Source organism: Thermobia domestica, chromosome 18 (genome assembly GCF_964235325.1).
Source record: "Thermobia domestica chromosome 18, izTheDome1.hap1.1, whole genome shotgun sequence".
Lineage (NCBI taxonomy): Eukaryota > Metazoa > Arthropoda > Insecta > Zygentoma > Lepismatidae > Thermobia > Thermobia domestica.
In genome coordinates, this window is record NC_137471.1 from 3900947 (window position 1) to 3917651 (window position 16705).

The 16705-nt window shown below is 33.0% G+C and overlaps 1 protein-coding gene across 1 annotated transcript in view; it reads left to right on the top strand.

Moving 5' to 3' along the window:
- Positions 1 to 16436, top strand: part of Arms (Ankyrin repeat-rich membrane spanning) — a gene marked incomplete in the record, with an annotated part of 380241 nt that extends 363805 nt beyond the window's left edge. The window contains 1 exon segment of the mRNA XM_081746181.1: positions 6447 to 16436. Coding sequence (XP_081602307.1) covers positions 6447 to 7612 — 1166 coding nt within the window.
- Between the last annotated feature and the right edge of the window lie 269 nt (positions 16437 to 16705).

The window sequence follows — 16705 nt, forward strand, 5'->3', positions numbered from 1 at the left end:
GAACATTTATGATATGTGCATTTTGGACTGCATATATATGACTTCCTTTTCGCTGATAAGGACCACCATCCACAATTTCTCGAATTCGAAATAGGGCCTATTGAAATTTGGCTTTCTCGCGATTTTGGACAGCTCCAGCTCTGAAGCTATGCACTTTTCCCCACAGGTCCATATGAACTTTTCCTTTTATTTTGATGCGAGGAATTACCTCTTACAGTTTGTCTAGTTCATTAACCCTGTATAATATTTCACTCCTGTACTTCTCTTCCCTTTTATCATCTAAATCTGTCTTATCTGTAATATTTTAATCCCTAAAGTTTTTGTAATGTTTGTATACAGTTTTTTTTTTTTTTTTTCTAACGACTTTGTTAACATATACAACTATTCTTTTATTTTTCAATAACACAGGAGCAAAATTGTACGTGGCAAACTCGGTTTTCGTCACAGAACACATTAACATTCTTTAAGGTAAAATTCTTAAAACACAAGCTGAAATAATTATGATTTTTTTTTTTTTTTAAATCATCTTAACCCTAGTTCTTTCAAGCAATGAGTAAAAGTTTGTATTATTTTTGTTCTCTCTGTGCTCTAATTTTAACACAATAGCATCGGTCAGTTCTCCTTGAAGTTAATAAGAGAGAGGGCATTTTAAAATTTCCCATATATCAGAAAATTACATTTATTTTTTAACTTTTATAAAGTGTAATTTTTTCTGCGTTGTGTACTTCCTAGAATACATAACTAAATATATTACACTGATTTTAAATAAAGTACTATTTGAGAACTAAGACAGTATGCAGAATTCTTATAATGTGTCTCCGCTGTTCGAAAAAAAAAAAAACAAGTTGTGAAGATAAAACTAGCGTTTTTGATGCAGCTATCACTGAATACACAGAGAAAAAATTATCAGGTAAATCTTTACTTTTACAATTTCTATAATCGTTGTTTCTTTGCTGGCTTCTTTGGCTTTGGTTGAGTAGCGCTTTGTGCTCATACATTCTCAGATTTGACTTATGTTCATGGTGGAAAATGTTGCCTCTGTTTGCATGGCTTATTGAGCACTTTACACACAACACTAGAAATCGACAGCACTCACATCTGACACACTCATTATTGATAGTAGTTCAACTTTTCTGCCGTATAAAGAATTAGCTTATTTGGTTGTATTGTGTGTTAGCTTAGTGTATTTCACTATAAGTTTGGAAGCGTCCGAAAGGAACACAAGGGATTTATACACGTAAATACAAATATGAGACGTAACGTTGTTGTAATGGGAATCTTTATTATAAAAGCTAGACACCTTAGTCTGTCAGTCAAACTAATAGTTGTCACTAGTTGCGCTGCCTTTTATCTAATCCCAAGTGTGTCGCTGGTATGCAGGAAATTTGCAGACAGCTTAGGGAGGGAACAACTAGTTGTTATAATTGTATAAACAGTAATACTGTCATTATATTCGGTGGAAGATTTTAGAGTTAGCAACACGATACCCATTGTTGACAGATTGCTTGTGTTGATAGATGGTTTCAAAATACGAAAAGTCTAGATACATGAAATATGTTTTCAGTTACAAAACAATTTTCCTCATAAACAGCAATAAATTTAAAATATAATAAGTCAGATATGCAATCACTAACTTACCCACTATTTTGACATAATGAAGGACTTATACACATAAAACGTCTATTACCATACAATGTATCTATAAGCCCACTAATGTACAATCATTATCGTACATAGCAGATGAAAAATTAGAACAAAATTTAGCATTCTAAGAAAATGTCTAATATACTAAAGTAGTTGCAAGGAGTAAATTATTAAATCAAGATTTATTGGTAATTATCTTTGCTCCAGTTTCCGTCTGTCTGGTTTGTTAGATCATACTAAGCTACTGTTTAAATTTCTGAAGTTTTGATTTTAGAAACTGTTTACATCATTTAGAAATTGTTTACATCGACTTCATACGTCAGACAGTTTGAAATGAGAGGCCTACAAGATACCAGGAGTGATACTCAACCTTGCCAAATCAAACACAGTCATTCCTGTGCGCACTGTAAGGAATCTCAGAGGTGTGGTTTTAATTTGATCAAAAAAAAAAAAAAAGTTAAATTAATTTTTGTTTCTGTTATCCGGTTCACAATAAATAAACAAATAAATAAATAAATAAATAAATAAATAAGAAATAAGGGTAATTCTTACTTCGAGAGGTAACTTCGTGACAAGAACTTGTTGTTCAGAATTGAATTTTAGCTTGAATAACTTCATTACAAGTAAAATGCGTAATGAAATTGTCCAAATTGAACTCCCGCATAAAACTTCAGTACGTCGACTACCTGACCACAGTAAGTGTTGGAAAACAGAATTTATATTAGTAATTTAGACTTTCTCTCTCCGGTCTAATTCTCTTATGATTATCTCGTTTAATCAACTGTGATATTGTTCATGTACTTGAAATATTTTAATATGAGAAATGTGCATATTACTATTTTGTGAAATATTTTAATATGAGAAATGTGCTTATTACTATTGTGTGAAATATTTTAATATGAGAAATGTGTTTATTACTATTGTGTGAAATATTTTAATATTAGAAATAATGTTTATTACTATTTTGCTCTGAGTATTCTTTACAAAATTAGTGAAAGATAATTTTACTTTCTGACAACAGTGTTTAATCAGTGTACATATTTGTGTACTAGATGTTAAGATAATCCTATTCGGAACTGTTTTTTATCCGAAGCAATCAATTTTTTCTAAGGTATTTTGCTACCTGTGGATTAATGCTGGAGCAGTGTATTTTCAGAAATTACTCTTGAAGTTTGCAACACTGCTATGTATTAGACATTCTTTTATTCACCGTTATGCATTCGTCCTGTATTTGTAAGAACTTGACATACTGGCGTTTGAAAATAAAACTGTTTTTAACTGAGTTACAATAAGTACTCCGTCAATTAAGGCATTGATGATTAACTCCCATGGTAGCCTGTATAGCATTACAATATTACGAATTTTTTTTTATGGATTGCTGTATGTATATTTGAAGTTATTTAATAATTTTACCGTTGTCAGGTACACGTTCTTCAAAATTTTATGGCGCCATAACTTCATTATTTATGAACATTAAGACCACACAAGTTGGGAAAACGCTGCATTTTCAGCGTCTTCAAGACCTTCTAAATTTGCTTTCTGTTTCATTAAAATCCATTTTATAGTTGAAAAGCATTCCTTATTAATGTTGGTATTTTTTACTTACAGAAGAAGGCAATAATTTGTAATCTATCGCCAAGAGCCCCCTGAAAATGTGTTTCATCTGTCCCTTGTTTGAAAATGTACACAAGACAGCGTTTAAAAAGATAATAAAAGCATTTTAACTCATGTTAATTATGTACACTCATGTCCAAAATGATTGTCGCATATCTATAACAGGCTTATTGTGCGAATATAATTGGATAATGATATCACACGGTACTTTTAACACTCTTACTACGTGTATAATCGGTAGAGACATGTATGTGGTAAATTTCATGTCAAAAGAACTGTAAATAAGAACAATGTAACGAAAAAAAAACTTTTCTTGTCTATTTAGCAATATTTTGCTTTACTCATTCTAATTTTTGTATTTGTAATTTTTTTTTTTCTATGAAGTTTACCACAAATATACATTTCCCGATTATACACATAGTAACAGTATTAGAAGAACACTGCGATATCATTATCCAATTATATTCGCACAACAAGACTGTTATAGTTATGCGACAATCATTTCTAACATGAGTGTACATTAATATCATACATTATAAAAGAACAATACATAGATTATAAGATTATATTTAGGGTTCATATATTTAAAAAAAAAAAAAGAAAGAAAGAAAGAAAGAAAAAGAAAATAGAAATACGAGATACTTTCGGAATGTGATTATGTAGGGGCATTCAGTCCTAACCTTTTCTGTAAGAACACAGTTTCTCTTCAGCATTTCGAAGGCACATAACATAATATATATAAAATAACATATGTCATATCAGGTAAGCTTTGCTGAGCTATTACCGCATCACCGCTACTGGCACTATTCTTTAAAAGTATTGCTAATTGGTATGACGTTTTTATGACAAAAGCTATTTATTTCTTGGCAATTACATGTTTTAAATTTAAAATTTAAGAATGAAAATGTTAAACACAAATCCAAGAATTATGGGACAGTTCTATTCAGAAGAATTTTAACGGAACGCCAGGACACAACCGCGTAATAAGAGACGTATCAAAACTATACAGAAGTACTTCTTTAGAGACACTTAAAATATATTCAAATCATAATATCGATTAGTGGAAACCTAAATCAGATCCTGGGTTGACCTACTCTGACCTGCCACTACTGTTTACATCCAACTCAAATCTCATACTTTAAAAATTATTAATATAATGATACGAGCTGCTTCTCCTGTATGCTAGCGTCGTCAATGTCATCAAAGTAAGCGAAATATTACAGCGGTAAGTAAAATCATTATCTTGGTACTGATAAACTGCATTCATAATGGTTTTGTAATAACAGGAACAATAAAAAAGTTACTGTATTGGTAAACTAAGTCCTGTCCATACTTGCAGACTTACATTGAGTCCGTGCAGTGTTGGAAAAGGAGTTTCTGGGTATTAATTCCCCCTTTCCCCTACAAAAGTCCTGAAATAATATAAACTTGAAGGTTTGATTTCTCTCCTCCTCTCCTTCCGTGGTAGAATTCTCCGTACATTCTGAGTCTGCGAGTGTCATTATATATATTAACAAGGGTCAGAAATCATAACAGTACAAGTGTGTGGAGGGAGGAGGAAGGGGGAGATAGAAAAAAGAAAGAAGGCTCTTCGCTCTAAAAGATTTCTACATGGAGAGTTTATATATTTGAACATCCGTAGTTATTAAATTATATAAGATTAGGAGTACCGTTAACTCATTAATTAGGCGTACATGTGAAAAATATGTTAATTAGCCCTATATATAAATTACAGTTATTAATTGATAAGGTTCTGACATAGTATACTTTTAATCACCCCTCCAGAAAGTTTCTAAGGAGGGGAAATTTTCTTCCAAAAAATAGTAAGTGAGGGGAATTCCTCTCATTTGCTTCAGGATTTCGCACACTGGTATTAATATAGTTCATTATTTTTCTGAGAAGATATAAATTATTCTTTTCCTGAAATATGTATCAGTTTACAATTTTTAAGTAAACATTTTTGAGTTTCAGCGAATAATAATTTTCAAGTGGAAAAATAGAACTTATTCCTCGTATAACAGTTTATTGAATGAGATAAGACAAAATGAAGAAATATAAAATTTGGATTGAATTCAGAAGAACTTTCTGCCAACTAAAGACACAGTGACCAGCATAAAACAGGTTACTGATCTTGAAAATAGGTAAATAAACGTGGATAACTTAAACTCGAATTCACAAAAAATTCAGTTTCTGTACAAGTATTTTTCTTTTTAAATGGTGGAAATTATTCGCAGCTTTTAGCTAAGTGAATTACGAAGTCTGAATAAGATGATTATGTACCAGCTTTATTATATTACTTCACTTGGAGTCTTATTGATGAATTAACCGTTTTCTTGGCCACGTACACTGTCTGTTTTCGTATTTTTCTAGTATATTTTCTAGAACCACCAAATATTTTTCGCACGGGATTTGAATTCTGACAGGGCAGTACCATAACCGTAACATGCGATTAATTCCATTGGCTAATTATCAATTACGCTTTCTGAGCAAGCCTTTAACGTATCTGTGAAAATTGCTCTGTAGTTGAGATAAACAACTAAAGAAACCTTATTCTTCTTGCATTAAGAGTTCCCTCTTTAATGAACTATCGTACTCCCCGCCGCCCATCTCCCCACAAAACTAGTTCACTTATCTGTTGAAATTAGAATGATTTATTCAATCGTATAAATTATCTTCCAATATTGTAAATAACTTTCTCGGAACTTTTATGTTAATCCGTGTGAATAATTTCTGTCCCTGCTGGGTTCTTTTTCAGTACCTATTACGATTGTAAATGTGATTTATTTACATGGTTGAAGTTGTTGCTTTATAGAAGTACAGAAACACAGAATCATCAGAAAACGCTGTATATTATTTATATTTCTCCCACTATTTCCTTAAGAATTCGCCCTTAAAAGCTTTTACTTTAAATAATCCTATCTCAATATTAAAGAAAGAAAAAAAAAGTCGCTTTTTTAACGAAACGACGCATTCTTAGGTGAAGTAGTGAAAGAATTACAAAAATACACAGGTTATTGTTTTTAAATGATCGTGTGTTTCTATAATTTTACAGTGCAAGAACTTCAACGATATAAATAAACAAATAAATTATTTATAATTCATTGATATGTATCGTACACAATGCTTCAACAAATATCTTCCGATATATTTATTATTTTGAGCTTCTTATAAACGTTTATTTTTTTCAGAACCCGGAAGACTCAGACGTCGTACAACAAGCAGCACGAGCTACCAGGAAACAGATGTCGTGTTTCTCCACACATCATTACTTCCGTATCCTCATATTGAGGCCAGCAGCCAAGATGAACCTCCAAGTGTTGCCAGTTCAGTTTGTGGAACTCCTGTTCGCCAGCGACGTGAAATAGTTGCTGTCGATGTTTGTGCAGGCAAACCACCGCTACCTCCGCGTACAGAATCTACCACTGGGTCTGTACGAGGATCGTCTCATAATTTAAACCGAACAGAATCCATTAGAAGTATTAGCAGTAATAGTAATTCTAAAGAAAAAAGAGATGAAAAGGGGAAGATGAGTGGTAATATTATCCTGAAGGTACCAAGACGCCCATCTTCTCTTATTGTGGAAGATAACCAAATGAAATTAGAGTGGATGACCAATACACCCCCACCTACTCCGAGAAACCGAAACCATTTACAGGCAACAGCGGACCCAAAAGTCGCATCTTTAGGGGGAATTAAAAAGAAATCCACATTGTCCTTAAGTGATGTTGGGGGTGGTGGAATTACGCCAACGTCAAGCCTTGAGAAACTAAATAAATTAAAAGACAAATTACTACGAACAGTTACATTAGGTGCAGTACCCAGTACTTTAAATCCATCCGGTTACGGTGAATTAAAACAGGGTGACCCTGACAGTGATGAAAGTACTCCGCTCGTTTCCGAAGTAACTTCTCCTACCAGTGCTGTTGTCAATCAAGGATTTCTTGTTACAGGAGCTCATTCGGGAAGTAGTGGAACAGAAAGTGGCAGTATGTCGTATGTCTCAGTGAAAAGTACACCCATCTCTCCACAACTAGTAACGCCACCTAGCGTCGTCTCCCCGCCCTCAGACTCTTTAGCAGTTGAAATTCCCAGTGACTCTATCATGGAAGCATCGTCGTCACGCGCGTCGTCGGTTTCGTTAAGCCAAACTTTAGAACCAATGTCTGCCTATTACCACTTGGTTGCCGTCGATTCGAACTCTCATTCCGGGGACAGTTCCGCTGAAGCCCTGAGTGACTTTGAAACTCCAATGCGAAAAACTTCGGGACAACTCACAAGACAAAACGCGTTGGATCCAGAAGCGCATACCTCTACTTCAACAGCCAAGAACAAAAATCCTGAGACAACAGTATGATGACCAAAATTTTACTATTTAGATTATTTTTTATTTTAAAAAAAGTTAACAGACTATTTTCTAAGTAAAAAAAATAGTTTTTTACGAATCGTATTTTACCAGTGACTTTATTTATATTGTTCTAATATATGATATACACTTGTTGCTAGTTTCACGACATTTACGTAAATCATGTTTAAAAGTGAAGACGACTCTTTTAATCATGTTTGTCATATGTAGTTATTGTTGTTTTCCGATCTTTTATTCTTTTAACCTTCTAAGATATTTGAGGGAGAACATTAGGTGGATTTGTCACTTTCCTAGATTTGTTTTAATTACAGAGAAATGAAGAATAATTTAAAATTAGAACTTAATAACGCACTCGGGACCATAGTGGGTCAATGGTATAGCGTTCACTTCTAGTGCATGGGATCCCTGGTTCGATCCCAGCTCGCGCCAAGTGGACTTTGTGATGAAAAAAAACGTAGATGGGGTTTTTCTCAGGGTTCTCCCGTTTCCTCCCACTTCCTTTATTCCGACATGTAGTTCATTTCTCATTATCACCGTCTCCTTTATCCTACACGGTATAACCATGGGACGTAAAACTAAAAAAATTCATTTCATTTTTAATAACGCACTAGTCATATAATGTACTACAAAACAAAATGATAAACCTCTTTGAGATTGAACTGTTTATTTTTTCAAAGAAGAATACCGAAACGTATGCTTCATGGTGTTCTAGTACCTAGAAAGTACTATGAGACAAGTTTGTCCGTGTCGTTGAGGTATTATTTATTGTTTCGAAACAAAAAAAAAAAGGACAATGTCAAAATTTAACTTGTTGGCGGTCAAATAACTAGAAAATATTATGAGACAAGCTAGTCAATTTGTTTGAGATCTTTATTGTTTGCAAAGAAAGTAAACAAAGGACAATACCGAACTTGAGGCTTCATATCAATCTAATGCTTAGAAAGTGCTATGGAACAAGCTGGCTAATATCGTTGAAGTTTTGTTATTTACAAGGGGAAAAAAATATCAAACTTGTAGGCATGGGCGGAGTTATGGGGGTGGCATAGGGGAGCATTGCCCCCTCCCACACACACAACTTTTTGGCAAAAAAAAAAGGGTCACTTATAAGATCCGTTAATTCTCATTTGTATTCAGCGTGCCCCCCAGCAGACAAAAGGTCTCCCCCCCAGCAGACAATTCCTAACTCCGCCTATGCTCGTAGGTTTCATATCGGTCTAACACCTAGAAAGCATTGTTGAGATAAATTTGTCAGTCTCGTAGCGATAGTCTGTATTTCGAGCTAAAAATAAAGAACGAAACCAAAATTAGGATTCATGGCGGTCAATATCCAGAAGATACTATGAAACAAGTTGGTCGGTGTCATTGAGATATGTATTTCTCCCATAGGAAAACAAATAACAATACCAAACTTCATATCGATCAAACACACAAAAAATACTGCCAGTTTCGGAAAATATTTATTATTGCTAAGAGGAAATAATGACAATACCAAATTTTTAGGCTTCATATCAATCTAATACCTAGCAAGTACTATGAGATAAACTCACTAGTGTCATTGAGATACTTATTATCATCAAAGGACAAGACCAAAATGTAGACTTCATACCGGTCTAATACGTAGAAAGTACTATGTGACAATACCGGTCTAATACGTGAAAAGTACTATGTAAGAAATACTGGTCTAATACATGGAAGATACTATGTAACAAATATCGGTCTAATACGTGTAACGAATATTGGTGTAATACGTAGAAAGTACTATGTAACAAATATCGGTTTAGTACGTGGAAAGTACTATGTAACAAATATCTGTCTAATACGTGGAAAATGTTATATAGCAAATACCGGTCTAATACATGCAAAATGTTAAGTAGCAAATACCGGTGTAATACGTGGAAAATACTATGTAACAAATACCGATGTAATACGTGGAAAGTGCTGTGTAACAAATACCAGTCTAATACGTGAAAAGTACTATGTGACAATACCGGTCTAATACGTGAAAAGTACTATGTAAGAAATACTGGTCTAATACATGGAAGATACTATGTAACAAATATCGGTCTAATACGTGGAAAGTACTGTGTAACGAATATTGGTGTAATACGTAGAAAGTACTATGTAACAAATATTGGTCTAGTACGTGGAAAGTACTATGTAACAAATATCTGTCTAATACGTGGAAAATGTTATATAGCAAATACCGGTCTAATACATGCAAAATGTTAAGTTGCAAATACCGATGTAATACGTTGAAAATACTATGTAACAAATACCGATGTAATACGTGGAAAGTACTGTGTAACAAATACCAGTCTAATACGTGAAAAGTACTATGTAAGAAATACTGGTCTAATACATGGAAAATACTATGTAACAAATATCGGTCTAATACGTGGAAAGTACTGTGTAACGAATATTGGTGTAATACGTAGAAAGTACTATGTAACAAATATCGGTCTAGTACGTGGAAAGTACTATGTAACAAATACCGGTCTAATACATGGAAATATATAGTAAATACCGGCCTAATACATGGAAAATATTAGGTAGTAAATACCGATCTAATACGTGGAAAGTACTATGTAACAAACTAATTAGTGTCGTTGGAAAATTTGTTATCTGTCTAATGCGTGACACAGGCTGGTTTTAGTCGTTGAGATATCTTGTTATTTCCAAACAAAATCAAAGTCTATGCTTCATTCGGTATAATATCGAGAATATACCTAGGTATATCGGTGTTTTTGAAATATTAATTGTCTCGGAAAAAAAAAAAAACGAGAATATATTAACATTAAGGGTATATACTTGTCTGGCAATTGAAAAGACCATGAAAGATAGTAATATGACAATTTGACCATGCTGATAAGACTTCATAATTGACATGCGATAGAATTATGTCTCAGAGAGACTGATTATTTAGTTCCTTAATACTATATTGTATTATTCGAATACAAACATAGTGGATGAAAAGGCAGGGTTACATACTTCCTTTAAGCCAATCAGGTTATTTATTTTGTATATTTCGTTTGGAGCGCTGCTCCATATGCTTTACAACTATATTATTATTTATTTTAGCGCCTATTTTAATATGTTGTTTAATTAATAATATATTGAAACTACGTATCTATAAAGATCAGGTTTTAAATAACATTTAAAAGCTTTGTAAATATATCATGGTTCGCACTGGCGAATTATATCCCATTAGCGAAGATTGCAAATATCTAGAACAAAACAGCAAATATGCACCATAGAATTAAAACTCTAGCGTACGAAAAGCAATTATATGTTGAATTATACGGTGCGGTACTTTTCGTGGTAGTAGTATTATTGTTAAATTTTTATTTTATTAATAGAAGCACATTTACCTATTCTGCCATAGCGAAATGACAATGACGCACTGATAGCAGAACTAGCTGTGTGTTAGTGTAACGAATTACCAAGTCGCATGACGAAAACGTATTCCACTGTAAAACCAATTGTCCTTTGTCTACTTTTTTTTTAATGTGAAACGAAAGAAAAAATATGAATCTACGGAGATCTTCTCGTAAAAACATTAAACACTTAGCTTTCTTATAATGTGTAACTCAAGAATATTAGATGACTTGTTAAGTTTAATATTTTTTTTTCACATGCTTCTTAAGTTCGACATGTTTGTGTATTTTTGGCAAATTTTCTAGTTTCACTGAAACCTTTTATTTATTTACTTATTTATTTATTTATTTATTTATTTAATCACTTTCCATTGGCTCCAGGAGCTAATGCGCACATTAAGGGACAGTACAGTCCCCTACGTACATATTTGAATAATAATAATAAAACATGACAATATATGTTTGTAGTACACTAAAAAGAGACAAATAAAAGAAAGAAAAAATCAAGAAACAATAATGGAAGTAAAGTATCTCACGGTGTCTATCGGTTACGGAAGTCACGAAATCAGAAAACGGACATGAAAGTCAAGAAATTTAGCTTTTGAGTCATATATATATATAATATAGTACAAATATAAGTAGAGACTGGAAACTTTTTTGTTCTATAAAACGTCAAAATTCATCACCAAAAATGTCTATAGTCGGCTTTAGACGCTACCAAATCGCAGATAAAGCACTTAAACCGCATACATGAAAATTCGGCCTAGTTTGCACCCAAATTCTCTCTTGAGAATGTTACGAAATTTTATGGTTTGGGAAAGAAAAGTCACGAAATTTCATTTTGCAACTTTAGTACCTCCATTTTTGTCACCAAATTAGTCACAATTGGTTATTCTTTACCGAGCACGTTGATAAACTTTTAACAAATAACATTAGCGAGAAGCGCCCCGTTTTTGGTTGCTTTAGCCGCACCTATAAGAGTGATTTTAAAAAATCACACTACTTAGTATCATGGTTCAACAGTTCGCATATTTCAACCCTGTACTTTAGTAATTTCAAATTTTATCTGGTAGAATTATAGAAAACTGCACAGAAAATTATTACTGATTAAAGGTTAGTGTTTAACTTGAGCTCAAGATTTTTGTCGATATGTAATCAGAAAGGACCAAGATCACACACACAGTTACAATTTATAAATAATTACTTGTATAATCTAGGAAAACTGTCGTGACCAGAAATACAGACCTCTCTTCATTGTTCTAAACAAGACTTTTCATTTCCATGTATCTTTTATTCCCTACATCTTGTCCTGAGTCAGACTTTCAGTTTGCACGTACTTTTTCTTTCCTATATTTTGTATTATTGTTTGACATAGCTTTCCACACTTCCCTGTTCTGAGCTACATTTTTCATTTCAACCACACTTCCCTGTTCTGAGCTACATTTTTCATTTCAATACTCTTTCACATGATGCCTTATCCACCATCTACTTTTCAACATTCTTCTATAGAACAACACTTCGAAGGCTTTTGTTTTTCGTTTCCCGTCTTCTAGTCAATGCCTCACATCCATATACATATGCTATCATTAGCCTTTTCTTCCATTCTGTGTCGGTTTTTTCGATTAGAAACATCTGTTTTTTCTTTGAATAGGTTCTTCGTCTAAGCGATTCTGTTTGCGTCTATTATAGGTCGTTATTACAATCCCTAAGTGACAGGGGCCTCCGTGGCTCAGTGGTAGAGCGTTCACCTCTGCTGCATGGGGTCCCGGGTTCAAATCCTGCTCCTACCAAGTGAACTTTGTGGTGGACAAACATCCGAGTTTGCGTGGGTTTCCTCGGGGTTCTCCCGTTTCCTCCTACTTTCTTCATTCCACCATTTCATTCATTTCTCATCATCACAGTCTCCTTTAGCCTATCGGGCATAACCGTGGGACCTAAAACTTAAAAAATTTCATTTAATTTTTCCCTAAGTGACAGAATTCTTGCACCTCTTCTGCCTGGTGATCTTTATTTTGATCTTCATTTCCTCGTTGTTTCTTTCCTTACACATCTCGTAACTTTTGTTTTGCTCTTGTTTATCTTCATACCCAGCTGTTACTTTCCGTTTAGACATGCCATGCCATGTGCAACAGCACAATATCGTCCACGGATCTAAGCTTTTTTTTTTCTCTTCTTTTAATGAACGGTTATTTCTAGGCTCGTGAGTGTTTTGAGGCATGAAATTTGGTGTGTCGACGGGTTTTGATTTACTGGATTATTTGTTTTAACTGTAGCAGACTTTCTCCAATACGGCTTTTTTCTGATAGGCTACTCTGGTTTGCAAATAAACAGTGCAATCTTATTTGAGTAAAATTTTGAAGTTGATAATATTTGTATTCCATATTTATAGCTCAGTTCACTTTACTTTGCGACATTTTGTAATAAAAATAATATGTGCTGTACACTACATACAGTAGTTATGTTCAGCGTTTTCGGTAATAAGACATTAGCTGGTGTGATATTTCCGGATTAGTGAGACTTTACTGTAATTTGGAAGATTCCAGCCTGCGGGTGTGTAGGAAATGGGAAAACTATACTCTTTATTTTACACAGTTGAACATGAAATTTGTATACGTGGTATCGTGATTTAAAAAAATTAATTTATTTGCAATGGAGAATTGAATCTTTAATTTATTTGCAATTGAGAACGAAGATGGAGGAGTGAGAAAATTATTGTAAGTCACACGTTATCAGGAACTTCGAGAGTCTGATGTATTATAAGGAAGCTTGCTGAAACGGTCATTGAGAACAGATAATAAAACACATGAGGTAACATCTTAAAAGAGTCTGTATTTTAAATTTTTAAACATGAATATATGGTCGTGTAAAATTGCAAACCCATCAAGTGTCATACATCTTGTTTTGTGAATAACTTTGAGACAAGTGAACCATTTGAGGCTCAGTTTTCAGCAATTTACAGAAAAACATGTTTTCACATCAAACAAAGAAATGGGATAGCTAAATGGCTGAACGCTTATCCCAGTTCGGAAGTTTCCTACATTGATTCCAAGCCGTATGAGTTTGTAGTGGAGAGGGTTATGGTTGTTTCTGTGCGTTTTCTTGGGGATTTCCCTGTTCATTTCCTATCTCTTTATGTTATCTATTTTCCATTGCCATTTGCTTGCATTTTTTATTCGTTCCCTTGAGCTTACAGAGCATGAGTGTGGGACGTTAAACTAAGTTTCATGTCATTTCACGTCAAGTAAATTCCATACGAACTGGTACATTCGTTTCAAAGTTATTGACAGAAGAATATGCAAGATACAATCTGTTCCATAGAAAGTATATGGAAAATATTTAAATTTTTGCAAAATTAATTTTTATAATTTGAAGTACACAATTTAAAATAAATTTGGTTACCTCCGATATCAGTTAGTGGTTACTTTTTCCTTTTTTTTTTTTTTTTTTTTCTTTCTTCATGATAGGAAACACACAAGATCTCTCAAATACTGGTTAAAAGCTGCTTAAGATGTTATATACAGGCTTTGTTTCAAGTGTTTCTGATGAAGTTCACGTCTGTGGACTATGATAGCCAATCCGTAGTGTGATGCCATTGTTCGTCTGTACCAACTGCTCAATTGTGTTGTCAACAAAAGTATGTTTGACGATGTTAAACATTTTTAAGTGTTGGTAAAATATTGAAATTGCTTTTACAGAATCATCCTCAAACATGGGTATTTATCAGGTAATCTGCGGTTAATTTTTCACTTCTATTATCGGTATCATCCACTTCTGCAGAAATATCTTCGATTTTTTTTTATCAATTTTTCAGCGGCATCGATCGATATTTGTTTTTCTTCTTTCTTACTCGCTTAAAAAAAAAAAAAAAACTATCTTATGACGGATGTAATACTTGCATTATTAAAAAGAAACAAAATCTATTGAAGCAAGACGAATGTCCGTTGAAGTACGTTTGCCTGTAAAACTGATATTGAGCAAAAGAACGTACTTTAAAATTTTTGTTGGATATTGAGAAATGGGATTGTGCTAATTTTCTTCGAAATTTTTAATCGTAATTCATTTATTCATTCATTTATTTATTTCGTCTTTTTAGTCATACATATTGCACGATTACCTGCGTATGAATGAGACTCGTCAAAGGTACAAATATATAAAATACGTAGTAATGACAAATACATACCTATTGAATTAAACTACTATGCTATATCTACGATATAAAAGCAGTACAAAACAATATATTTCCAAAACTATCAATAGACAAATTCACTTACATATCTAAAAATTCATTTACAGAATAAAAGCAGTGCTGCAACAGATATGTTTTCATTAACCTCTTGAACTCTCCTTTTTGTTCTGTCCTTCGAATATACTGAGGAAGTTTATTGTACAATATGGCATCCATAAACATTGGATTCCTTTCATATAACTTAGTGCAGTGCTGTTTGCTGGGGATTTTTATCCTTACTCCTGGTATCATATTTATGTGTTGATGGTGTGTTAAATAAGTCGATGTTGTTTTTGACAAAGAGCAGCAGTCGAAATATGTAAAGAGAGGGTAAAGGCAAAATTTTAAATTCCTTAAATATTGGCCTACATGTGTCGTTTATTTTGGCCTTTGCTATAGTTCTTAAAAGCCTTTTTTGAATCACGAACAACATATTACTTTTTCGAGAATTTCCCCAGAAGATTATGCCATATGCAAGTAAAGACTGTACTTATGGAACAGATTGTATGGAGATAGTGTGTACTTTTACTGACAACTGGATAAATACTGGTGGTAGTTTTGGTATTAAAAGCGTTTCAAACTAGTTGTGAAACATCGTTAACATTCTATAAATGTATAAAACACAGCAAACGAACAAAAATTAAGCGATAACTGTTCTTTATATGTGTATTAGTTTTAATTTTAAACGAACTTGCTACGTTTAAAAAATAAAGCCTAAGTAAGTAGTAAGTCACGTTGCCTTATCACCAATTTAGAAAAAGTGTTAACGCAGCAAATTTGACATGTAGTCAGATTTGAAACATTAAAGGTGATTTGTGAGCTTTGTAATGACATTATGATTATTTAATTTTTACTAAAATCTTGCTTTATAAAGGATAAGTAATTTATATAATTGTATGACCTTGAAGATTTTGTTAAGATTGTTTTAAAGGTTTTGTGTGTATGTTTAATTTTTTTTTTTTAGGTGCTGAAAAAATAAATTCTTTGCTTTAAGTGTGTGTGTGTGCTAAAGATTGCGACAGAAGAGCTTTCGAAATAAAGTTACCAAAACCATTGTTATACCAGTATTGTTGCAAGTTTATTGCATTGTGTAATTAGCTGAACGTATGTATGTATGGATAATTGTTCAACTATTGCCTTTAATGAAAGGAGATACATTCAGCACTTTGAATAAGTGAGTCATATGTGAACCAGTTATGATCCTTCATTTTGAAGGGCCAAAAAAATTAGTGAGAATCATTGTGGTTACCAAATGGTATATAGCCTTATAATAATTAAGAATAAATTTTACAACAAAAAATAGTTTTTTATATAGAAAAATGTATATTGTACTAACATATATTTAAATTGTGCTTTTAATGTTTGTTGTAAAGCAATGATTTTACTATGTAAAGATTTACGAATTTTTAAATCAGAAATCCGTGATCACGTGTACTCGTCATTAAAAAATTTAATATTTTGTACAATGAGGACCTGGGATATGAT